Source organism: Budorcas taxicolor, chromosome 14 (assembly GCF_023091745.1).
Source record: "Budorcas taxicolor isolate Tak-1 chromosome 14, Takin1.1, whole genome shotgun sequence".
Taxonomy (NCBI): Eukaryota; Metazoa; Chordata; class Mammalia; order Artiodactyla; family Bovidae; genus Budorcas; species Budorcas taxicolor.
This window is the reverse complement of record NC_068923.1, coordinates 16,707,371-16,734,429: the sequence shown is the minus strand read 5'-3', so window position 1 is coordinate 16,734,429 and position 27,059 is coordinate 16,707,371. Positions and strand designations below refer to the sequence as shown.

The window sequence follows — 27,059 nt, the reverse complement described above, 5'->3', positions numbered from 1 at the left end:
GGAAGAGTGAGGGCAGAAAGACCAGTCCTGATGCTTCGGTGACAAGCCCGAGAGAGGGCGGAGGGGCAGAGGGTGTTGACAACACGGGCAGCAACTAAGGGGAGTGAGGGGGAGACAGCAGCAGTCCAGGATGGCCCCTGGTGCCTGGCCAGGGGCGGGGCCTGGGCCCCTGGGATGGGACCACGGGGCAGGGGCAACGTGGGGGTGGTGGGTGGGGACACACTGAGCGTGGCACACCCTGGAGACAGACAAGGAGGGTGAGTGCAGGACAGGCAGGTCCAGGAGAGGGGCCTGGACGGGAGAGGAGACAGACGGGCTGCCCGAGGCAGCAGGCGGAGACGGAAGGAGAGGAGAGAAGGGTGGCGGGGCCGTAGCCCCAGGGGGAGAACCTCGGAGTGCGCCTGTGGTCCAAGAAAGACAGACTGGCGCGTGGCAGCCGACACCACATCCTGTGCCCTCTGCACGGTTCGTCTGCGGCGAACCCTCCGTGGTGGCGCAGGAGTCCGAGGCCCCCGGAACCACAGCCAGAAAGGAGCTGTCCTTACCGTTCACAGTGATCGTCCCCGTCGTCTGCGGGACCCCGACGAGCGTCACCGGGTAAAGACCAGACTCAGCCGGGAGGGAGAGTGCTGCAGGGAGAGACTCGAACTCCACTCCGCTCGTGAGCAGCCCCTGCAGCAGGTGGCAGAGGACACAGTGAGTGCAGCCCCCACCCAGACCCAAAGCCCCCGCTCAGCCAGCAGGAACACCTGGGACTCAGAAGACAAGGACTCCTTAGTGACGTGAACCAAAGACAGCCTAGAAGCATGGTTACAAAACAGTCTTGAAATGGGCAGCACCAGGGGCGCCTGAACAACAATTCCATCTTTAATACTAGCCCCGCTTGACACAGTATGAATGTGTGTGCTGTTTTGTTGTTTTACCAAGCTGGAACATAAACAGAAAGAAAAAATAAAATATTTTGCTTACGAACAAAATGAAAAAAATACGACACATGGAAAGCAATCGGTTAATCTTCTTCCAGTGCGTCTGTGAACCATCAGTCCATCTCTCTAAGAGCCGGGCCCTACACTACCTGGTGGAGAAGACAGGCTGCGTGGCCTCTGGGAGCCGCCCGTGACTGCAGGGCCTCCCCACGCTCGGGCCCTCTCCTCGGCACTGTGACGGAGGCCCTGGCCAGCGCAACAGCTGAGAGAAGACACAGCATGGAGACAATCAGCTACAAACAAAGGCTGCAGAAAAGCCTGTGGTGCCTACGAGGAAACGTGAACTAACAACAGCCCGGTAACAAAGTCAGCATTCACAAAGCAGAAGTATCTCCGTAACCGAGCAATAACCACATGAGAAGACGAAACAGCAAAAATACCATGAACAGGGAGCAGCCCCGCTGGTCTGGTGGCTAAGACTCAGAAGGAAGGGGGCCCAGGCTTGATCCCTGGTCAAGGAACTAGATCCCACATGCCGCCACTAAGACATAGCACAGCCAAATAAAGAAATAAATAAACGCTTTTTTTTAAGTACCATTAACAAGAGATCAAAAACACCCCCTATGTTGGAGTCAGCCTACCGAGAGGGGTGAGAGTCCTGCACTGAAGCCTGCAGAAGACGGCAGAGGGGCATTAAGAAGACCTACATGAAGGAGGGCGTGCCGTGGTCCATCCCAGGAGCAGGCAGGTGAGGGGACGCTGGTGTTGCCCCGAGCCATGTTCTCACGGGGGAGGCAAGGACACGGATGTGGAAGGAGGCAAGGAGAGCCCTCTGAAGACGGAGCGGACCTGAAGGGATGACTGCAAGGCTGGGATCTGTGAAGCCTGCATCTGTGTGCGTGTGCCCTTGGGCACACATTCATGTATGTACACACGTGCAGATGCATGTGGTAGGTACGCGTGAGCACGTGCCCATGTGTGCATACACACACACTGTTTCTAACTCTGTCTGCAGAAAACACCCAGAAGCAAGGCTCCCTTAGTGACAGAGAGCACGCCTGCACCCAGAGTCTGGGCAAGAGCATGAAATGATCTAACTACGTGTGAAACAGACAACGTGGCCAAGAACGGAAGCGGAGAAACCAATTAGGTGGCTATTGTCTCCAGGCAAAATACACTCGCATTTGATTTCTTTTTAAAATAGCTAAAGCCAGCATGGCCCGCCGTGAGCACTTGCTAACTGACGGTGGATACCCGAGGTGTGGCTCTTCCCTGTGCCGTTCCCCACACTTGAAACATTTTGCAATGTAATCCTTTAATTCTGAACATGATTTGCGGGCTGTCTCCTAGTGGTAAATTTTATTCTTTGTCCTTCCTCAGTTTTTGATAAAAGCACATATTACATCTTTAAATTAATTTATTTATCTGGCTGTGTCAGCACTTGGTTGGGGCACATGGACTCCAGTTGCGGAGCAGGGACTTAGTTGGCATCTTAGCTTCCTGACCAGGGATTGAACCTATATCCCCTGCACCGCAAGGCAAATTCTTAACCACTGGACCACCAGGGAAGTCCCAAATGCAGGAATTACTTTCCGACCAGTTAAAGTTAAGCCTAAATAGAAATGTATAAGAAACAGTAGGCATATGATACTTTAACCACTTTAGAGAAAATTCTCTGAACAACTTTCAATGTTATTCCTGGCTTAGGCCAGGAGACAAAACCACTACAAGGCCTGACCAAGAGCTAAGCCCTGAGGCTGGCATGTTCTTGTGCAAAAGGAGGAGGAGGGAATGCTCATCCTAATAGGTGGCTCTCTTATAGGGGGGACCTCAGGTTGCCCACTCAATACTCAGCTGAATTTCTAAGAGCTCCAAGGGACGTGGGAAAACCATGCCTCATGCCAGAGGCCCAAACATCATCTTAAGTAACTACCAGTCTGCCTGCGAGCTCCCACTCATCCTGTGTCCTCAGTGGGGCCTCCCCGACCCTCCACGTGGGTCCCACAGCCCCTCCTGCACCCTGACCACGGAGCAGAGGCCTGGCCTGACACGTGGCCTAGGCACTCGGCAAGCTCTGAACACGAGTCATAAAACCCCAGAGGAAAGCATCACCCAGCTAACAGCGCCCTTCGCACATCACAGGGAAGTAACAAAGGGGACCCACACAATGATGAGCACAGAGAAGACTTGCAGGACGGGAATCCACCCAGCACGTGCAGGGCTCTCCTCCGGGAACACGAGGTCCAGCGTGGAGAACCAGACACTGCGGAGCTAGGCAGGAGCTTCGGCAAACACCATCGCAGAGCGGGCATCTAACACTGTGCACACACACACACAGGCTGACACCTGATTTGAAACCCGAGGCAGATTTCGCCTTAGCACTGCAGTCATTTATTCTCTTATAAATAGAGAGGCCTTGGTCATCTTGTCATCCTGAGCAGTGAAGTAACAGTGAGGTTGAGTGGGGGGCACACTATGCGCTTTGTAGCCTCGCTACTCTCATATGAATCTCAACATGGTCATCTCAAATATTACATTCCGTCAACTCAGTTCTGTGTGTGTTCGAATCCGAGATGTCTTTTGTTCACTGATTCACACACCTACTGAGGACCAAGCTCTAAAAACGGGGGAATGCAAGACGTGGTCTTCATTCACAAAAAGATTATAATCTTTGGCAAAACAAATCTTAAAAACAGACATATATCATAAGAAGTACGACTCAAATACTAACTAAGAAACACATATCAATGGTGAACTGATGTTTAGCCCCAAAGGGTCAAATGACTGGTGCTACGTACCATGTTTTCAACTCGGAGCTCAAACGGCATTGGGTTATACACCATCAGCTGAACTTCACACACATCTCCTTGAACCCACTGGAAATCTAGAAACACACACACACAAAGCAATCCGTGTGTTAGCTGGTGTTTCTGCATGCTTCCCGTGGCTTCAGATCACGCCTCTGGCCATTTCCCAATGAAGCAGGGGCATTATGACCACCTTGAGAGACACAGTTTAAACCTACGCTGCTGCTAGCTTTCTCCAAAGCCGAGCGCGTTGTCACTGCCACCTGGATGGCCTGTGACTGACGCTTCTCTTGCTTGGAGCCAAACGCAGCTTCATGAACCTGGAAGTAACCAGACGGCACAGCTCCCGGTGGAGAGCCACCACTCGTCACATAGACCTTCTCAGGCCCGAGGCTGGCGCTCAGGAAGACGGCACCGTGGTCAGCTCTAAGTGGCACAGAGCGTGGTTCCTCTTTCCGTCCTGAAGTCTGTGAGAGAAGATGGTGGTGCCTCCTCCCTGACCACTCCCAGGCCAGCTGCAGTTCAACCCGTACAGGAGGCAGAATTCTGAGATGACCCCCAATCCCTGGTGTATATGCTGTGTAACCCTCTTTCCCAAGTGTGAACACAAGGATCGGTTATGTTCTGTAACAAAGGGGGAGGAGGTTTTCATATGTGATGAGGGCCCCCAAGCCTTCAAAGCAGCGGGCTTTGAGTTAACCCAAGGGCGATTATCCCAGGAGGACCTGGTCTTCTCCAAAGAGCTCTGGAAGGGAACCTGCTCACCCTGAGTGAGAAGACTCAACACGTGAGCAGGTGTGTGGAGGAGGCCAGGCGGCCAGGGTCTGAGAGCAGCTGCGATGAGCTGAAAGTGGTCCAGGTGACACCCAGCAGTGGACAGGGACCTCAGCCCCACAATCCCAAGGAACCAAGAACCCGAGGGAGGTGAGAAACAGACCCTACCTAGTCGAGCCTCCCGATAAGAACACAGCCCCATCTGAGACCTGGATCTCAGCCCGCAACCCTGAGCAGAGGCCCACGCTAACACAGGCTGCGCTCATGACGCTAACAGTGAGAAAAATACATTGTGTTCTTTAAGCCACGAAGTCAGTGGTCATCTGTTGTGCAGTCCCCACCCCCGCTCCACTGCCCTCTCCTCCCTTTGAGATACTCCCCTGGGCAATTCAGAAGGGACCTGAGCACCAAGCGAGGTGCGGGGCAGGAGCCACTGGCCAGCCCTCGGAAGGCTGTCTCTGACTCCGCATCATGCCCTGGTGAGGGAGGTACCACAATCCCATGTTACAAGGCAGGGACCAAGGTCCAAGCAGGTTAACAAATGTGCCGGGAATCACAAAGCCAGGAAGTGGTGTGGCAGGGATTCAAGCCAGGTCTCTGAACTCAGAGAAGTGTCTAGAATGGACAGTGGTGGATAAAGGGCTTCTCCTAGAGCAGACACTAAGATTTACTGACCAGCATTCTTCAGCTTCATAGGCTTTCATAAAGACACCATTTTCCCCCAAACACTTTGCACCAGGCCCTCGCACAGAGACTAAGACAGGCTGCGCCAAGCCTGTGGCATCTGAAACTGCACGCAATGAAGAAGCAGCCCACCAGGTGAGCTGGCTCTTAAAATGCTTGCACAAGCAGATGCCCGTATGCAGTCTTAACAACACGGAGCAGTGGTCAGCAGGGCACAGATCATCCTCATTCACCAAGAAGGACATGGTAGGCTGAACCATCCATCATTCACGGCCCTGACAAATGAGGCCGCCGGGCCCACCTCCCGTCTGCCTGGCCCCCAAGCCTTGGCTGCTGTTCCCCGCTGGCTCCGGAAACCCAGCCCTCCTCACCCGCCTCAGGCTGAGAACTCCTGCTGCAGGGCACAGGGCCCCCAGCCCGCCTTCAGCAGCACCCCGAGCACATCACTGCCTCCGCGGTCAGCACCCAGCCCTCCCTCACAGCCGAGGAAAACGTCATTTGTTTTAACAGGCTGCTGCCTGAGAGTGAGGGAGCTGTTTGTCTTCTCTGTCACGGTCAAATGACCATCATTTTAACATTCATTTTCCTGGGGTGCTGAAAGGAATCGTCTATACTCGCACAGTCAGAGTCGCTAAAGGTAAACCTAAGATAAATCTTTATTACAGGAACAGCTATTAATGTCTGACAAGAGATCATCTCCTTCCCGGGTCTTGGCGTGCCTCCACAGTCTGTCCCAGAAACCTCGGAAAGGGCCAGCACTGGAGGCTATTACACAGCCCTGTCTCAGGGCCCCCCACAGTGCTACACGGCCCCCGGGCCGGTCTTAGCTGTGGACTAACAGCGTCTTTCGGGGGCTTCTGTCGACAAGCTCATCTCTTTCCACCACGCTGGCTGGACCCATCTGGCAGGGGGCACTCCTGATTTCTCACTGTCCCCCAGCACCTTGGACAGCGCACACGACGCTGCTCAGAGCCTTGAGTGAACAGCGCCGGGTACGTTGTGTTAGCATCTCCCTCGACCCCTGAGGAGCCCGTGCAGTGGGCTTCTAGCGCCCCCCTTCCCGCAGAGAGCGCAACTGCAGCCCGGGGAGGCCATGGGACAGTTCCCGCCGGTCCATCCTACCAGGCAGCTGTGGATCTCGGCACGAAGCCTGGCCACGCCAAGTCCTGGCACAAAACCCTTTACCTCTCTTCGGTCACACTCAGGACGTGCGCACCCATCTCCGCGCGGGGAGTTTAGACGGAAAGACTGGTAAATTACTCCACGTTAGCGCAGAAAATGGTCCCAGGAGTGGCCCCCAGCGTTTCTTCCCCTCTAATACTGTGTCCTTGCTGTGACAACTCCCCCCAATTACACACAGAGATTCATTTATAGAGATGGGGATTCTGGGTTAAAGACATGTGATTCTTCAAACCTGCAGGCAGGTACTCGCTGCTGAGTCTATTGCCAGAAAGATATTAGAAGCCACAGAATATAAATTACAGTTGCCTACCCATGGGTCTCCAACAAATAACATGCATTTTGGCTGAAGTTTCTGTTACATCTCGGAAAAAAATCCTGCACCATCCACTGAATTTATCCCCAGCTCAGAGTAACTTCTCACTGTCTTCGAGGAAAAAAGTCCCTGGGAATTCCCTGGCAGTCCACTGGTTAAGACTCCACAGTCCCACTGCCAGCGGTGTGGGTTCACGCCCTAGTCGGGGAACTGAGATCCCATAAGCCACACAGCGTGGCCAAAAAATAAAGATAAAGGAAAATATCTCTGGGCGTTGAGTCATAAACCATGGACAAAGCCTGAGCTCTGCCACTTAACTTCCTTCCTGACCTAGGGCAGCAATTTACATTCACTCAGTCTTAATTTTCTCATCGATGAACTGGGAGCACGACACCTGCATCACTGGATGGAGTAAAAACCCTCTGCAGCAAGTACAGAGTACTCTTTTCATAAAAGGAAGCCTCAGCAGTTTCTAAGGATCAGAGAGGAAAGAAGAGGAAACGCCAGGGTCAAGGGTTGGGACCTTGCAGCCATATGGTGCCCGACTCAGGGGGACCCACATTCTGTTTAGGGCCTTCTCTGTCTCCAAAGTCTTCCTAATGTTTGAGCAAAGGGGCCCCATGTTTTCCTTCTGCATGAGGCCCCACAGATCATGCTGCTGGTCCTGAGAAGGAGTCTCACATCTCCAGTCCCCCAGATCACCTCTAAAAGCTTCTGTACACAAAATGGGCGAAAGTTTCCTAAAACGTCCTTTAGGGAGAAAACTTGCCATCAACCCTAATGAGACCCAATATTAATAACCTCAGATATACAGATGGCCCCACCCTTATGGCAGAAAGCAAAGAGGAACTGAAGAGCCTCTTGATGAAAGTGAAAGAGGAGAGTAAAAAGTCTGGCTGAAAACTCAACATTCAGAAAACTATGACCATGGCATCTGGCCCATCACTTCATGGCAAATAGATGGGGAAACAGTGGAACCAGTGAGAGACTTTATTTTCTTGGGCTCCAAAATCACTGCAGATGGTGACTGCAGCCATGAAATTTAAAGACGCTTGCTGCTTGGAAGAAAAGCTATGAGCAACCTAGACAACTTATTAAAAAGCAGAGACATTACTTTGTCAACAAAGGTCCATCTAGTCAAGGCTATGGTTTTTCCAGTGGTCATGGATGGATGTGAGAGATGGATCATCAAGAAAGCTGAGTGCCGAAGAATAGATGCTTTTGAACTGTGTTGTTAGAGAAGATTCTTGAGAGTCCCTTGGACTGCAAGGAGATCCAACCAGTCCATCCTAAAGGAAATCAGTCCTGAATATTCATTCGAAGGACTGGTACTGAAGTTGAAATGCCAATACTTTGGCCACCTGATGTGAAGAACTGACTCATTAGAAAAGACCCTGATGCTGGGAAAGACTGAAGGCAGGAGAAGGGGACAATAGAGGCTAAGGATGGTTGGATAGCATGAGTGACTCGATGGATGTGAGTTTGAGTAGGCTCTGGGAGTTGGTGATGGACAGGGAAGCCTGGCATGCTACAGTCCATGGGGTCACAAAGAGTCGGACACGCCTGAGTGACTGAACTGAACTGAACTAGACCCAAAAAGAGCAGCCAGACTCCTACAATGTCCAGGAGACAAACCTTGTTAACTCTGCAATGACAGGCCCAGATCCACCTGGGGGAAGGCACCCGGAAGGTGGCCTGCCCACCATCAAGAGACCCCTGAGACTCCGATGCAAACAGGACCCAAGCCCCCCACCTCCAAGAGATCAAAGGAGGCGTCCCCTGACAGACAGGCACTGCTCGCTGGCGTGTGCTGGAGATGCCCAGGACCAGTTCCACCACTGCTCAACCACGAGGTCCACCCACCCCCTGCTCCCAGCCTCTCTGGCATCTTCTCCAGAGCAGAGGAGCAGTCAGGAGGCCAGGGCTGTCTCTCAGAATCACAGGCTAGAACTAGAACGTCATCACAAGTGCCTGCTGGGTGGGGCCCTGCTCCCCTAAGAGCCAGGAGACTGCTGCAGTCGGTCATTTACCCAGAGCAGAGCCCTGAGACTGGAGCAAGAGGTCACGTTCAAAAAACAGCAAGCGGTCGTGTGGCTGGGGCCGCGGAGCAGGGGCGGACAGGCGGGAGAAGGTGAGCGGGAAGGCAGACAGCACGCGGCAGGCGGGCTCAGCTCTGGGTGTGGGTGGTGGCTGAGTGCACTCGGACTGCTGTATCCTGGGGAGAAGAGCCTCGAGAAGCCAGGACACCTTCTCTTACGCCAGGGGTGTAAAAATGAAAGGGGGAAGAAAGGAAGACACAGAAGAAGCCAGCACTGAGTTGCACAAGCTTTGCAGGTCTTCCACTGAAACTTCTCGGACAGAGTCAGCAACGACGAACCAGTGACCTGCCTCTCAGCCCTGCAGCTTTGTCACTGCGACTCACAGGCCCCACAATCCCCAAGAGCGCGGGGCCCGAGGAGGGAGAGCGGTAAAGAATGAGGCCTGCGGCACGGCCAGCTTGGGGGAGGACACAGAGGCACGGGGTGGCACAGGGGAGCTCTGGGGGCCACGGGGACAGGAAAGCGAGGGGGCCGTGTCCTGGGACACGGCAGGGGGCTGAGCACACAGAGAAGCCCGTGAGGGGTCCTCAGCAATGAGTGGTCCTGCCCCACCCACCCCCAAGACACAATGTCACAGTGCCCTGCTGAGGCACCAGGCCTCTCAGGAGAGGCAACAATCGCCAGCGAGACACAAAACAAGCACTGCCAGCCTTCAAACAGGACAGTGATGGGACACCCTTATGCCCATTCAGTTCTGAACAAAGATGACCTTTAATCTCCTTGGATGATTCAGAAGTCACTCCAGGCTTGGAAAAGCACCCTGGTCTCCAAGTACCTCTTCTCTGTAATTGACCTAAGTCTCGAATAACGGAAGTCTTCTGGTTTCTAGAACTTTCACAAAACCTCCTTTTATGAAGTAGATACTAAAAAGGCAGACCTATAGGCAGTAGTCAGACAAAGCCAGCAAACGGAATACACCTGAGTGAGGGTATATCCCACAGGCTCACATGAACCGCGTCAAGTCTCATGAGCTCAAGTCCAGACAAGCCTCCGGGTGTCAGGCGGCCAAACACGGCCCGGGAGCTCGGCGGCCCGGCCTACCTATCTTCTTGCTGCGCTCCTCCCCGCGGCTGTGGGCGATGATTGGGGAGTAGATGAAGGGGCTCTTGGCCGACACGTTTTGGCCCAGCAAGCTCTTCATCTTCTGTGGCCGGAGGCTGGCAGGAAGGTTCAGCAGTTTCACACGCCTGTTGTTTCAAAGGGAACAAAAATACTTCAACTGCCTTGTTAGCTTGGCTTCAGCGTAAATACGACCAAATATCTGGTGTTATACAGACAATCAATCAAACAGCAGATAAACTGAGGGGAGGAAAAGCACTCAGCTCTGCAGGACAAGCTCAACTCGCCCCCACCCACCAGACAGTCCCAGGAGAGAGGATGTCTGTGGGCAGACAGAGCCTGCCCCTCGGCCTGCTCCATCAGGATGGCAGCACCCGCCAGCCGCGGGCCTGCCTTCCCTGCGCTGAGGCTCCTGGGCTGTAACACGAACCACTGGGGATTCGGGGAGGCGCGGTGGGCACCATGCCCACCGCTCTGCAGAAGCTGGTTCCCTTCTTCCTGATGGGCAGGCCCGCAGCAAACAGAGGTGCAGACCCAGGCCATCTGGAGGAGCCACAGGCGAAGGGCAGCAGCCCCATTGCCTCTGTTTACCTGCGCGTCCAGTTCTGCATTTGCACGGCCTGCACCTCACTTTGCCGCTTTTCCAGCTGTGGATGTCTGCTAGTGATGCCAGTCAGCCTGGACTGAAGGCCCACGGTCCACAGAGCCAGACCTCAGGCCTGTGCCCACTGCCGCCCACGCGCCATCCCAACTAAACCTCATCCCCTCCCGAGCTGTGGTACTATCACCATCACCTCCAAGTCCTCAACGAGGAACTGACACAGGAGAGAGGAAGCATGCTGACCAACCCCCACAGCTGGAAACGGGCCAGCCGGACACAGCATGTCCTTCAGCTCCGGCATTGTGACCGCCTTTGGGAAGGACAGCGGGGCGAGACAGCGGTCAGGGCCTGGAGTGAGACTGAAGGCACGGTGAGGGGCAGAGGGTGGGTCGGAAGGTTGGGGGCCACTGAGCCCCTCCCCACCCACAGCCCCTCTGCAGGAGGAAAGGCTGGAGGGTCGGGAGGGGAAGCAGTGCGGGTCCCTCGGAAACAAAGCACCCCCAGCGGTGCCCCGCCTCCTCTTCAAGGCAGTCCTGGGGGCTTGACACAGAGCAGACGGACATGCCCGATCGTTGAGTGACCTCGGGGAGGTCAGCCACCCTGGAAAGCTACCTGCTCCATCTGCATCGGACACCAAGTGAAAGAGAGGTCAACCTGGGCCATGCTAAGGGCTGATCTCTGAGACTCTAGGGGCCGTGTTTCTGCCACGGCACAGGCTAATCTGTGCTGACTACATATATATGTCTGTGTGTGTGTGTCTATAAACTAGAGACTGCCTCAGGGAATCCACGACATCATGCCTTTCTCAGCTCTCCCGGCCTCCACTGCGACCCCGTCCTGCACATGAGCACCCCCACCGCTCCCGGCCATCCCTGACGGCTCCTGAGCCTGGCCTTGGGGAAGGCCGGGTCACACGTGTGATCCTCACCTGTTCCCACCATGACCCAAGGCAGAGGTGGTGCTCACCCGCCACAGCTCAAGAAAGGACTCTGTCCTGCACTTTCTCTGCCTCCTTGTCTTTGCAAGCCCCTTTGGCATGCTCTTCTCGTACAGGATCAGAATCGCTCAGTTTTCTGTTTGTTTGGCCATGAGCTTTCTGAGGACGGGGCACCCAGGGCCTCATTTGTCTCAAGTCCAGCGCTGGTGCAACACGCCAATGCGGACCTCTCAGTGAATGTTGAATGAATAAGCTCCCAAAAGCTGGATTTCCAACTCAGCTTCCAAATCTTTCAAAGCCGTATCCTCAGGGCTAAGCAGTTTATCACCAACAGCGGCAAATCCCAGCCCTCTGTGCACAAAGGACCCGGTTGTGCTGTGCTGGGCGAGACGGCAAGTCCTCACGCCCACTGCATCCAGCCCAGGGGAGACACACCTGCAACAGCCGCAGACCTGAACACAGTGAAGGATCCACCAGCTGGGCAACAGCAAGGAGGGCTTCACCCCTGGACCTCAAGCCTCTCACTCGAAATAGGAAAGATGATCAGTACCTGAGGACGCCATCCAGGAGGTCCCGTGGACGTGCCCCCCCGGTTGTGGAGGAGGGACAGCCTAGGGTAGGGTCCCGACCTCGCCCTCCCCTCACTCCTCCTAAGGGAGAGGGCAGATCTGGCAGGAGAACCAGCATGTGCACTGCTCAGGCCCTTCTCCTGCGGCCTGCCTGCTGAGCGAGGGCACGGATTCTGCCTGGCTCTCGGTGAGACGGGATGGGGCCGGCCCCAGGGCTCTGCCAGAGGCTGGGGAACATCTGGGCGGCCCTGAGTCACACAGGGCACGGGCTCCACCTTCCACCTGAGACAGATGTTTCTTTCTGCTGATTCCAAACTCGGGCAGAGAAGGGGGAGTGGTCTAAAGCAGAGACCTTCAAACCTTCACTGTGAAAACTGAGTTGATACGCATGGCAACTCACTCCAGTATTCTTGCCTGGGAAATCCCACAGACAGAGGAGCCTGGTGGGCTACAGTCCATGGGGTTGCAAAGAGCTGGACACGACTGAACAACTAAACAACAAAACAAAGCACCTATGACAGCACCTGACACACGGCAGGTGCACAAAAGCCCTTCTCTTCCCTCCCTAAAACAGCACGCGTTTACAGGCACCGAGAGCCGAGTCCCTGCGCAAAGGACAACACCCGCGGGCAGAGGCACGGGAACGAAGCGCCGGGCCCAGCGATGCTGCAAGCACCCTGCTGAACTCTGGACCGGCAGCATCGACTCATGTCTGTGCGCGCTCATCAATAAAATGACACCATCTCCTCGCAGCACAAACAGCTTTCTACTCGGTGCCACTATCACCGCCTAAAAACGAGGTGTCACCTGTCACCCTAGTAATCATCGACTCAAAGCACAGAAACCTCAGATCACATAAAAGGCTTTTAAAGACTGCAGAGGGATTCTGAGGGCATGGTCAGACAGAAAAGAAACCCAACAAGTCAGCCATGGCATTCATTCATAACTCAAAGTCCAGCATCAAATGTCTGCCCATAAAATATACCCAGAAAAAGTCACTCAAGGTACCTGACCTAAAGCATAGCTCATTCAGCATAAATTGCTGTGAAACTAATAACATTGTGTTTGGTCTATGGAGCTGCCAACAGTAAAGAAGTCCAGGGAAGACGTTTCCAGAACAAGAATTATTTTTAGGGATTCCGTTTGAAAACATTCGGCATTTTAAAAGCTGATACCTCAGGATACTGTGGCTGATAAGGACGATGCAAAGCAGAGGACACTCATTAGGAAAGTGACAGAAAATATGTTGGTAAGAAAGCCATGGGACAAATCCGCTTACCTTTGCTCTCGGTTTTCAATTCCTCAACCTTATTTACAGGGGAGACATACCTGAGAACCTCCTGGCTATCTCTGCACAGATGGGCAACAGTCAAAGCTGCCCAAGTTGGGTAATGGGGCCCACAGGGCTTGGGGCAGAGCTCCCCGTGGGGAGGGAAGGCAACACGGTAGCCATGGAAACCAGTAGGGGAACTGACCAAATGAGCAACCAGATTGAGGTGAATGGGAGACAGGTTCCCCCGGTCTGAGAAGGACTTACAGGTACTAGAAGGACCCCTAAGGTGCTGGGTGGAATTGGAGCTTTAGGTATCAGTATGATCTGTTTCCAGTACACAGAAACACGCAGGAATAGCCATGGGCATGAACATGCAGTGAGTAATGTGCGTCTATAAATAGATGCCGCCTAGCTCTGTCCACTGGGAGCAGCAGCAACCCAACAGTGAGGTGCACACACAGCACCCAGATCTTAACTCCAGCTCCATCCAAGGGAAGCAGGGCTCTGGCAGGAAACGGCCAGTGCAGGACTGGGGCAGGGACTCAGAGCTGAGTCCATGACCCAGCAGAAGTGCCGGAGAGCAGGGGCGTCAGTGGAGGCTCCCAGGAGAAGGAAGCTTTATCTTCCCTCCACAGACAGCACCTTCTCTTCTCCCAGCCACTGCAGGACAGGGAGCCACAGCTGCCAGCCTGACGCTAGCAAGAACCTGAGACTGAAGCCTGGCTCCAGAGGGCAGAGCTGAGAGGGCAGAGAGGCAGGTGCTGGTGAGACTGTCTGACGCCTGGCTCCAGCCCTGCCTGAATCCCTCTCCTGGATTCTGTAGGTATATGTGCCATAAACCCCCCTGTGCCTAAGACAATCTGGGTCAGATGTTCTAAGGACTGCTTACGAAGAATCCTGATGGCTGGATCTGTTCGTGTGCTCAACACACACGAGCACCTAAGGGCTGCAAAACAAAGGTCTCTCCAGGAGCTCACAGACAGAGCAAAGGTGTATAATCACACTCCGTAAATGAAAGGGAAGAAAGACATGGAAGATGCTCCTGGCCGGCTAACCCAGCACCACTGTGTCCCCTTCTCCCTTCCCCACCTGCATTACAGAGATTGGGAGAGTTCAACCCTATGTCCTCGACCTCTCTTACAACCAGCAGTGGCCAGGAGATGCATTCCTGGTCAAGGAGACTGGGGAAGAAGTCCACTTGTGAGCCTGTCAAGATCATTTTTGCTATGCTAGTAAACAAAAGATAGGTGCCCTGGCCCTGGCCCTTCTTCCTTTATCCTATCCTGGATGTAGATGTATCATCTGGAGCTGCAGCAGCCATTTGGTCATCATGAGGTAAAGACAGCATTACAGAGAAGCCACTGGTTTCCAACTTTTTAATAAAAAATAAAAAAATAACCTCTTATTTGCTATCCACTACTAGATTTTCTACTCTTTGCCACTGAAACAATTGGTAATTATCCAGAAGGTGTAATTATTTCTATCTGGGGGGCTCAGGGAAAAGGTTTTACGGAAGAGATAATCTTTAACTAAATCTTGGAAGATGACTGAATACCGCCAGCCAGAGTAACGAGGGAAAGACCCTGTGAGCAGGAGGCGGAGCTGAGCACAGAAATGAAACCCGCCATACAATCGGCCTGCTCAGCGTTTCCATGAGGGTGTATGGGGCTGGGGGTCCGCGGGAACAAGGAAGGGCTTGCAGCCAGCTGGGAGAAAGAGCAGCCACGGACAGTCCTGTGAGCCCCGCAAAGCAAGGGAGTGGAGGTGCTCCCGGGCCTGTGTGCAGGGCTGCACAGTCCACCAGACACGGCTAGGCGCCACGAGGCCCGGTCTGTCTCCATCACGCAGAGGCCACGGCTTGGCTGCAGAACCAGGCAGACACAGACTGGAGCGGCTCTGCTGGTGGAAAGGCACATGGCAATGGCCGTTCTGTGACGGCTCCGGTCTGACTCTCATCTATGAAACACGCTTCGCAGGCGGCAGCTGAGACTTCATGAGACCACGGACCAAATGCACAGGCAGCCACAAACGGGAACCCTTCTGCAGATCTACATCCCTGCTCAGAAGAAAGCAGGCGCCGGGAGCGAGCCCGCCTCCCGCGCCCCGGCCAGCGTGTCCTACCTGACGATGGGCAGCTTGGTGAAGGGCACTGGGGGCAGCGTGAGCCCGTCTGGGAGGGTGAGGAGTTCCATGGTCCCGGGACACTTGGAGGTATAGTTCTCCAGGCTCTGCGTCACATCCTTTTTTTCTGATGAGAAAATAAAAATAAAGGTTACCTAAACCAAAGAAAAAGGAGGGGAGGGTGATTTTTTTTTTTTTTTGCTCTATATTTTTGAGCAAAAATAAAATTCTTAACCCAATACTTGACAGTCCAATAAGTCCAATCTTCTGACAGAAATAAAGGGGCAGTGACCACAGGAGACAAAAAGAATCCAGAAGCTTCATTCAATTTGTTTAAATAATCACTGGTGGCTGCCCCACATAAGGGTCTGTGGATAAAAAGGAAATTAAGCTACCATCTCCTAGGAGATTTCATTTTCCAAGAGAATAAAACCTTATCAAATTTCAAGAAAGTCGATGGGCGGGCAGGCAGGACTAGAGAATTGGTATATTTTATTACTTAACAAATATTTTTCCAGCAATTACTAGGTACCAAGCAAAATGCCAGGGCCTGTCCCCAAGGAGTGCACAGTCCATCTGTATAACAGATATTTAAGCAAATAATTACAAATCAATATTTTTATTTAAAAGTAAAGCTTTGTGAGATAAAAGCTTTGTGGTTTTCTCCACCTCACCCCCATGCCTCTCACTAGGAGGGAGGAGGGGAGGATGTAGGTAATAGCAAAAGTTTGCTTGTCACCCACAAGGGGCTCTAGACACAAGCTCACAGACTCTGTGACACCCCGGAGCTCGAGAGTGCTTCCTGCTGGAAAACCCATGGTAACTCGGGAAGGCAGGCATCGCTGTGCCCATTTTGCAAATGAGAAAACTGAGCCCAAATGAAGTGAAAGGCCATGTCAAGAATCCCAAGTCTGGGCCTTCCCTAGTGGCTCAGTGGTAAAGAGTCTGCTGGCCAATTCAGGCGACACAGGCTTGATTTCTGAATTGGGAAGACTCCACGTGCTCAGAGCAACTGAGCCCATGCACCACAACTCCTGAGCCTGTGCTCCAGAGCCTGGGCACCGCCACTACCGAGCCCACAGCCTGAGAGCCCTGTTCTGCAACAAGAGAAGCCACCGCAAAGAGAAGCCTGCACACAGCAACCAGAGAGCAGCCCCCACTCGCCACAACTAGAGAAAAGCTTGAGCAGCAACAAAGACTCAGAAGAGCCAAAAATAAAGAAATACATAAATAAAATTATATTTTTTTAAAAATCCCGTGTTTGCCCCTCAGCCTGTGGCATCCTCACTCCCGCACTGTTTAGAAGAGCGAAGGCGTCGGGATCAGAGGTCCACGCCCACCTGCTTCCTGTCCCGGCTGGCAGGGAGGGTGGAGGACTCGGGGGGAACAGGGGAGCACAGCGCAGGGGAGGGGATTCGGGCTGGGCAGTGAGGCTGGGTTCCAGGACTCGGTCTGGTTCCTCCCCGTCTGTGGGGTGACCACCTGAGCGGGAGCCCTGTCCTGCCATCTACAGAATGACCAAGAGGGAAATGAGATAACAGATTACAAACAGAGGCTGGTGGACGCAAGGCTGTGTGCGGAGGGACACTGACACTGTCACCACCATCACAGGGCCTGTGGGCACGGGAGGCTGGCACGGAGCACACGGGGCCGCACAGGGAGGCCACGAGCTCCCGGACCAGAGACTGTACGAAACAACAGCCAGACGGGGACGGCCCAGTTCTCAGGCATGTGCATTAGTGGGTTAAGGGGTTTTCTGAATCTAACCGTCATTCCTTAGGGAGCAGGAAGACAGGAAAGCAACCAGAATCAGTCTGGATATAATACAGTAATGCCAATCTGCAGCCCAAACAAAATTCTTGAAACAATCAAATCATCTTCAATTTACAGGCAGTAAATCTCCCAAGACAGCGTATTGAAAAGCAGAGACATCATTTTACCAACAAAAGTCCATGTAGTCAAAGCTGTGGTTTTTCCAGTAGTCATGTACGTATGTGAGAGTTGGACCATAAAGAAGGCTGAGCACCGAAGAACTAATGCTTTTGAACAGTGGTGTTGCAGAAGACTCTTGAGAGTCCCTTGGACTGCAAGTAGATCCAACCAGTCAATCCTAAAGGAAATCAGTCCTGAATATTCACTGGAGGGCACTGATGATGAAGCTGAAGCTCCAGCACTTTGGCCACTTGATGTAAAAAGCCAACTCACTGGAAAAGACCTTGATGCTGGGGAAGACTGAGGGCAGGAGGAGAAGGGGGCGACAGGATGAGACAGTTGGATGGCATCACCGACTCGATGGACGTAAGTCTGAGCAAACTCCGGGATGGAGTGAAGGACAGGGAACCCTGGCCTGCTGCAGTCCATGGGGTCGCGAAGAGTTGGACGTGACTTGGCAACTGAACAACAACAAAATCTCCCAAAGGGCTCCCACTGAGAGCACTTAAGTGACCTAACTTGCATTACGTTGGGCAGAGCACTCATGGGTTAGGCACCTGATTACGTGGAGCTATGCTCTCCCAGTAAGCCCTGCTGAAATGAAGACAGGGATGAGCCTGTGAGGGACGCTCAATGCCTCCTGCAAAGTTACCCAAGGAGGAATGGTACCCAGCCGTCCTTCTGGCCGGCTGCAGTTAACAGGACAGACACGGTGGGGACGTGCACAGCCATGGGCCTCACTGCAGGGTCTCTGGCTGGGAACCTCCCCTGTCTGTGTCTTAGCCTCTCCTTTTGGGCACTTCTCCCGGGCAGGATTTCCCACGTGGGGGTATCAGGCCGGCTGTGGAAGCCAGGTAAAGGGTGAACACACGCTCACTTATTTCCCTCGGTCTCAACAGACCCCTGCTCTCCAGCCGAGCCCATGACTCCAGCCACATGTGTTTGCCTTCTCCTCCATCAGGGGAAATCCTAATGTTCTCTAGAGATGACAGACGGGCAGCCACCTGCCTCTGGAGCAGAACAGGGGCTACAGGGACACAACCAACTCATGAGCTGCTTTCCAGCTAACTCTCCCAGAAGTGATCTGCACTGGTAAGGCAACACGGCTGCAGCAGGGAGAACAGGGCTGGCTTCCAGGAGCACGGACTGTCACACAACTTCATGTGCGTCTGCAATGGGGCCTCCTCGGGGATACAGGGTTCCTCAGAGACACGTGACATCTGCTGTAGAAACTTCACAACTGACCACAGAGGATGAACACATGGTTGCTGGGCAGAAAAGGAGGCTTCGTGTCCAGGGGAAGAAATGTAGAAACCCTCAGAGATGGAAGATGACAGAGCAAGCTCTGCAGATCTGCTGCAGGCAGCCTGCGCGTGCACGGCACGGTCCACGGGGCCAGCGCTGTGCTTAGCACAAAGCGCTAGGAAACACCTGCGTCATTAGGACGATTCCACGCACTGAGCACGTGCTTTGGGCCAGATCCCACCCTAGGCCCCTCAGAGGTGAGGCCCCGGGGTTTACAGCAGAACTCCAAAGCCTCTCCATCCAAAACAGGCATGCAACACCCTCCCACAAAGTTCCTGCCCTGGAAGGAGGGTCTGGGCATCATCATCTCCTTTTGAAAGGTGATCAAAATGAACTCAGGGTCAGTCTAGGAAATTCGATTGTGGATTGGTGTTAAATGCTATCAAAAATAATCATTAATATTGGGGTATAACATTAACATTGTGATTCTATTAGAAAATGTCCGGTTTTTTTTAGCAATGCATACTAAAGCGTGAAGGTGTAAAATGGAATGATGCCTCTGGGATTTTTCTTTAAAATAATTCAACAAATAGGAAAAGTCAGAGACGAAGAAAGTGAAAGTCGCTCAGTTGTGTCTGACTCTTTGTGACCCCATGGACCATACAGTCCACGGAATTCTCCAGGCCAGAATACTGGAGTGGGTAGCCGTCCCTTCTCCAGGGATCTTCCCAACCCAGGGATCGAACACAGGTCTCCCGCATTGTGAGCAGATTCTTTACCAGCTGAGCCACCAGGGAAGCCCAGAGATGAAGTAAATATATAAAAATCTTGATACTTTAGAATCTGGGTGACTGTTACATGGGAATTCATTTTATTGTTCTTTACACTACTATGTTGAAATTCTTTCATGGTAAAAATATTTAACGAGCTTGATGCAGTGAAATGATTTGCTCCAGGTCATACAGACAGGAACAGATTTGAGATTCAACCCCAGTTGGCTGAGTCTTCCTGTCCCCACAGATCAGGCCTGATGACAGAGACCCAGTGTTACCGAAGCAAACACAGAAAGTCAAGGCCACGGTGGCTGCTCACCTCCGTTCCACATGCCAAGCTGGGAGGAAGCCTGGGATCAATCCGAATGTCCTCCTAACCACACGACAGGGCCACTGGGACGGGACGAATCCTTAATGAATGTCACTAAAAATCAACCATCTTAGCCTACACTGGCTGCCGTGACAAAGCACCACTGATCCTAACTTGAACAGTAAACATTTACTTCTCACAGTTCTGGACACTAGGAGGCCCGAGATCAAGGCACCAGTTCCTGGTCTGCAGATGTCCACTTCTCACTGTGACCTCACCAGGCCTTTCCTCAGGTGCATGGGCACAGAGGGAGGAAGGGCCCCCCCCTTGACCTAATCTAAACCAGTCACTCCCAAAGACTGCCCCCCCCCCCAGCACCACCACCCTGGGAGTCAGGAGTGCAACGTGTGGGTCTGGAGCGGACGCCAACGTGCAGCAGCATCAGCGGGCCTTGCCCAGTTCCAACCAGAACATCCGACGATCACTTCGCCCAAACTGGAGCACCTGATACGCTTGAGAGCTTTTTCCATCCGAGAAACTGAAGAAATCATACAAACAGAATATTTTCAATAAAAGCCTAGTTATCACCTAACCAGACTGTTCCTTACAGGAGTAGAGGATACTCTCATCAAGACTTCTGGCCACAGGCCATTTGCCATTTCAGGACTCAACACTGACATGAAACCCAGCACATCGTGACTTCACACTTTGACAGTTCTGGTCTCTCCTAAGTAATAATCTGAGACAGCTGTGTGTGCATTAGGTCAGTTATGATACTATAAACAGGGAGAGAAGAGAAAGAAGTATTGGATTGGCCACAAAGTTCGTTCTGGTTCTTCCATAATACAGAAAATCAGTAAGATGTTATGGAAAAATTTTTTGGCCAAGCCAATGTATCTTTTCTTCCAAATCTGAACTAAGGAAACTGATGAAGGAAGGTGGGGGAGGGGGAGCATACAGAGGAAAAGCACAGACGTGGCCTGAAACTGTCTGAACGACGCTTTCAGGGTCGATGCCAGGGCCTCCACGTGGCGCCAGCTCATCGTCTCTGCTGTGCCGACTCAGAAGCAGCCACAGACATGGAGGGGGCCTGCCAGCTTCCTCGGCAGCAACCATCACCAAGCGCTTCACCCCCCTCCCACCGTGGCCAGGTGATCACCTGACCCCCAGCCCCCCCACCACACTCTGACACCCACGCAAGGTGGTGCTAACAGGCTAACATCACAGCTTCTCTCCATTCACTCAGAAAACACCCTTAATGACGACTCTGGGCATTACTCGCCTTCTCTTCGGGTCATAAAGAGAAACATGATGGAGTGATGCCGAAGACCACTGTAGAACCCTCGTGCGCTGCTGGAGCGATGTGAGACGGAGCAGCCACACGGACAACAGTGTGGGGCCCCTCAAACAGCTGAGCGCTGAGTTTCTACAGGATCCAGCAGCTCCACTCCAGGGATCCACCCAGAAGAAAGGACTCAGGCGGACACCTGCACACCATGCTCACAGCAGCACTGTTCACAGCTGCCCAGAAGCAGAAAGAACCCAAGGGTCTGTCAATGGATGAATAAACAAAGTGTGCTACGTGCATAAAATGGAATGTGACTCAGCCTTATACAGGAGGAACACTCCGATCTGTGCTCCAGCAAAGATGCACCTTAAGGACAACACGATGAGGGAAATGAGCCAGTCCCAAAAAGAAAAGTACACTATGATTCCACTTACAGAAGGTACCTAGAACGGTCAAATCCATAGACGGACAGCAGGGTAGGGGCTACCAGGAGCTGGTAGCAGGGATCGGAAATATTGTTTAGTGGGTCCAGGGCTATTGTTTGATAAAAAAGAAAAGTTCCAGAAGTAGACAGTGGTGATGACTGCGCAACAGGATGAATGCCCTCAACACCAATGAGTCGTACACTCAGGGACTTCCCTGGGGGCCTACCAGCTGAGACTCCATGCTCTCAACGTAGGGGGCACAGGTTCACTCCCTGGCCGGGAACCAGATCCCACAGGCCGCAACTGAGGATCCTGCATGCCGCAATGACGACTCAGCGCAGCCAAATCAATAAATAAACAAAAGTCAATATTAAACAAAGACAGAATAGCAAATCTTATGTTTATCTTACCACAATTTTTTAAAATCAATGAAAAAACAGTAACATTGTGTGCCAGGCACAGTTAAAGTTCCTAGAGATAGAGATGTTTAGACACGACCAAGGATGCTACAATCTAATTAATCTATTTATTATCTATGACTTAGAGTAAAAGGGATTTGATGTCAGAGAGGATACAGGAGCTGCAGAAGATGTGGGATTCAAGCCTGGGACCAAGAGGAAGGGCTGCAGAGTCCAGGTGGAGGTCAGGGTCACTGAGCATGAGGCAAACACGAGATGAGAGAGGTCCAAGGGTCTTCTGATGCAAAGAAAGACAGCCCACCCAGACAGCCTCAGTAAGTGACATTACAGAGAACACACGGGTATCATGAAACATGATATCCAGCCAGTGAAGCGTCTTACAAGCAAGAAAAATGAACTTGGCTTTCCCTCACTCCACAGACACATCCAGGAAGCATAATGGTCCAACCACAAAGGCTGCGAGAGTCATGTGCCGCCACTACAAAGATGAACGATCTGCCAAGCCAGCAGGTACAGAGTAAGTCCTGTCGTGTACCGAGAAGATGTGAGGCTGACTGACTCAGATCACCCTACGCTGAGCCACTAACTGCTTCCCGTCAGTGGCACTTTCTACTTGCTTTTCACTTAATTTACGTGGTGACGCGTTGCAGGCCCTGAGAAGCAATCATTCAACTAAATATTTTCCCTTGTTGCTTTCAAGTTTATAGACATGTTCTACCAAAACGAAAGGCAATGATGTGAAGCCATCAACTTGTTACATAACCAGCCATTTAAAACACTACCTAGAAACTGTATAAATATCTCTAGAGATCTCAATATAACTCCCAGAAGAGAAGATGATCTTAAGAACCGAGACTCAATAAATGATTAGCAAGAAACTGCACAGCCAATTATGAGGTAATGGTTAGATAAGCTATGGTGCAGAAACATAATGCAAATGCATGCAATCATTAAACACGGCATTTATAAAGAATCTGCAGCATGAAAAATATGATATGTAGAAAGTCAGGAGTCAAATAATATTTTTGAAAAAATGTAACTTCAAAGATCAATCCAAATTTTAAAAAATAGAAAACAATACAAAGAAATACATAAAATATTAATGGTGTGTATATTTGCCCATGTAGGGTTATATACAATTTTTCCTTTCTGTTTATATCTTTCAAGACTTCTAAAAGAAGCATATACTATTTGTATAGTAAAAGTTATTCTGGGACTTCCCTGGCGTCTAGTGGTTAAGACTCTGTGCTCCTAATGCAGGCAGCATGGGTTTGATCCCTGACAGGGGAACTAAAATCTCTCCTGATGCACAGCGTGGCCAAAAAAATTCCGAAACTACTTAAAATTGAGTTTTCAGAGAGCTTTGTGAAGGAAAGTCAGCACCTGTTCATCGACATTCCCTAGCAGTGAAGAACACAGCGCCCTAAAACGTCAGTGGAGGAAGGCATGCTGAGGGTCCCCGCCCTGACAGAGGCGGTTTCTATAAGGACGTCGACAGCCCTTCCCAGCGCCACTGCCGCCCTCGGAAATGCTCGGAAACCGCAGCAGCACAGCCAGCAACACTGAACGAGGACCCCCCGTCCACCAGGCACTGTGCCAGCAGCCCGCACGTGTTACCTCACTAAATCATCCCAGCACCTCACCGGAGACGCCACTGTTCTCCCGGCTTCACGGATGAGCAAACTGAAGCTTAGACAGGTCTTAAGCTGGGTCAGAGTGCCTCTACTTTCCCAGCAGGCTCTCACTTGTCATCAGCTGCCATCAGATGCTCAGCCATCTCCCTTTCTTCTAAAACTACTTCATATTTCACTCAACGTTCTTTTAACAAAGACCAACTCTCTGCCCTATGAACGGAAAAGCCCTCCCTTAAAGTGCTCGGCTGGATCCCCTCACCTTCAAGGACCATCAGATCTCCTAAATCCTCAGCCTCCCCCAATGCCTGGTGGGGTCTCAGTGGATACATACAAAGAAATAATTTGGGAAAGGAGTCATTGGAAAAGACTTTGATGCTGGGAGGGATTGGGGGCAGGAGGAGAAGGGGACAACCGACAATGAGATGGCTGGATGGCATCACTGACTCGATGGACATGAATATGAATGAACTCCGGGAGTTGGTGGTGGACAGGGAGGCCTGGCGTACTGCGATTAATGGGGTCGCAAAGAGTCAGACACGACTGAGCGACTGAACTGAACTGAACTGAACATTAAATTAATTCAGTTCCGTGTTTATCGACTATCTTCCTGGTTAAAAAAACATTGTCCAAAATGATGAAAGGTGAGTAAGCAAGACCTGGTCTGATCCCCAAGGAGCCAGTCATCTAGTGAGGGAACCAAGTGATGAAATTAATCTCAGGACATAATGAAACAGTGCTTAATTGAGAATCAGGTAAAGTAATAAAGAGGTGAAGAGGAAGAAAATATTACTCTCTTAATAACATTCGAAACAGGAAAAGTACAAGGACCGTGCAAGCTACCATAAAAGAACATGGAAAAAAATGATTTTAAAGGTCCAAAATATATGAAATACAGATAACATAGATAGAGAAAGTATGAAATTAGGCTGCAAAGATGGCTTGAGTCAAACCCTGAGCATCCTTGAGATGGAGCTGGCCTTTACTAGGCAGAGGATGGGCAGTCACTGCAGGTTCTTAAGGAAGAGAAGGACGTGATTTAGTTTGCATTTCAAGGAGATAATTCTGGCTTCAGTGCGAAGAGTGGATCAAGAGCAGAGTAAGAACAGGACACGATGTTAGGAGCCAATCCAAGAAACAGGTGTTGAGAGTCTAGCTTTTATATAGAGATTGGAGAAACAATAAGGTCCTACTACAAAGCACAGAAAACTATAATCAATACCCTATGATAAATCATGATGGAAAAGAATATTTTTTTAAATGTCTGTCTATGTACAACTGAGTCACTTTGCTATACAGCAGAAATCAGCACAACATTGTAAATCAATGATATTTCAATTTTTAAAAAACTGACTTAAAGTACAGGCCAAACAATAAGAGGTATAAAAGAAATAAACAAATAAACATTAGAAATTTTTAAAAAAGAAAAGTCTGAACCAGGGAAATGATGGTGGAAGGGGGAAGAGGAATCCCATGGGAGAAAACGGCAAGCATTTAGAACAGCTAAGGAACGCATCCAGGCAACACACAGGACAGAGGAGAGATGGAAAGACATGAGGAGGCTCCAACACGCTTCAAGCCTCCGAGAGTAAGAAAACGGCAATGCCCTCAAGGCAGAGGACTGATGCAACGGAGGCTCCCACGCCATTCGAAGGACACACCAGCCTTCACCTGGAAACTGAAGCTCAGAAGTCAGCAGCGGATGTACAACTTGTGAAACCAGGAACAAAACGTTAGTCTGAAAACAAGAATGCCGAGAGCTTAACTTTCAAAGCCTCACCACAAATCTTCACAGAACCTTTCAAATGGACGCATTCATTGATCCACTTTGTCATTTCTAGTTTTTAAAAACCTTGTTTTTCGTAACTCAAATAATCACTTTTGGGGGAACATTAACTTCACAGTGTTTTTAAGCCGAAAGTTTCTTTTCCAGCTGCTGCAGTTTCTTCCCCAAGGAAGTGTGAAACAATCACACTTCCGCATCCCAGCACTGAAACTAAAACAAGAAAAAACCTTTTGGATTTTATGACATACGATCACAGGTACAACATAATGAAAGACTTCATTCTGCAGACACTCCTAATGTGTCCGATCCACCACAGTGCACGATCCACCCAGTTCCGGGTGCTGCGGGCCACCCCACGGTCCGCTCTGCAGCAGAGAGCTGACGCGGAGCTGATGGCAGAGACGGGAAGGGGAAAACGAGGGAAACGAGGGAATGTCCCAGGCCAAGGCCCAGCCCACACTGGCACTGGCAATGGGAATCTTCTCATGCATTTTCTTAGGGCTGAGCAGCAGAGCGATGAGCTGGCAATAAAATGAAGGAGAAACTGAGTAAGTTGAGTCTGACATTTCCTATCTCATCCCATGCTTGTCTTTCAAGCAAATGACAACTGCTTCTGAGCTCGGAGACGGTGCAGAGACAAACCAGAAGTGTGGTCTCTGACACCCTCCCATGCAGGCTCTGGTGGGTCACCTTCAACAAGGTCATCAGTCACCCGGCGCACTCAGGCAACAGGTGACAGCTGAGGCCAGCAAAACAAGAGCATGGACTTCAGAGCCCACAGCCAGGGTCCAAACCCCAGTTTCTCCAAATACCACACAGCAAGCAGCCCTCAGGCATATTAACCCACTTCCTCCCATCCAGGTACGAACCAAGCCCAACCCTGTGAGCTTCCGAGATCAGGGCAAATGGGGCGCCTTCACGGAGGCATGGCTGTGGATGAGCTCACCTCCTGTGTGTCCATTTCCTCACTGTAAAATAAGCCCAAGCCCAGCAGCTACCCCTGTGGGGAAACTGTGAGGATTAGGGCAACTCCTACCCCTAAGGGCACAGAATATAGAAGGTGCACACAGCTGCCATACACTCTCAGGACCAAGAAATCTGTGTTAGGGCAACTCCTGGTCATCGCATCTGCACCCAGAAGGTGCTGAAATTGAGCAAAGATAGAAGAGGCAGACACTCTAAAAAAAACAAACAAACACTGGCTGAAAGAGTGAGAAAATGAATCAATTGAGCTTTGGGAGCGCGGCATTGCAACATATGAGCACAGGATCACGAGAAGGTGAGGACCCCTCTGCCTGGAAAGCAGGACTGAGAGCTCAGACTGAGGACTAGGCCACCGGAGATGCGGGAGCAATCGGAGAGGGAGTGTGGGTCGGAGCCTCACACACCCACCTCGGGACCTCCTCTGCCCCGCCTCCTGCTGGCCAGGAGTGCGCCCATTTCCTCAGCGGTCCCAGGAGGAGCAGTGAGCACCAGACAAGCGGTCAGCTGCCAAACACAGGGCGCTGCTGGTGACACTGTAACCCGTCTCACCAGTTGCTGAGTCACTAAGTCGTGCCCAACTCGTCGCGACCCCATGGACTGCAGCACGCCAGGCTTCCCTGTCCTTCACCATCTCCTGGAGTTTGCTCAGACTCACGTCCATCGAGTCGGTGATGCCATCCAACCATCTCATCCTCTGTCATCTCCTGTCCTCCCACCCTCAATCTTTCCCAGCATCAGGGTCTTTTCCAATCAGTCAGCTTTTCGCATCAGGTGGCCAAAATCCACATTTGAACAAAGGGAGACTGAGCTAAACAATAAGGAAGGCGTTGATACGACTGCCTTCCAGCAGCGCAGACACTCTGCGGGGTATGGAGGGTCTCAATCCACCCCTGAATTGTTCCTGCCTTAGAGACGAATGAA

At 51.7% G+C, this 27,059-nt stretch overlaps 1 protein-coding gene across 3 annotated transcripts in view; it reads right to left on the bottom strand.

Annotated features, from left to right (window-relative positions):
• Window positions 1-27,059, bottom strand: part of TRAPPC9 (trafficking protein particle complex subunit 9) — a 387,984-nt gene that overhangs the window by 295,865 nt on the left and 65,060 nt on the right. For all 3 annotated transcript variants that reach the window (XM_052651547.1, XM_052651545.1, XM_052651546.1), the window contains 4 exons: window positions 15,346-15,472; window positions 9,827-9,972; window positions 3,725-3,810; window positions 546-672 (listed from right to left, as the gene is read on the bottom strand). In XM_052651547.1, the coding sequence (XP_052507507.1) occupies window positions 546-672; window positions 3,725-3,810; window positions 9,827-9,972; window positions 15,346-15,472 (486 nt within the window). The remainder of the gene's footprint in view (window positions 1-545; window positions 673-3,724; window positions 3,811-9,826; window positions 9,973-15,345; window positions 15,473-27,059) is intronic.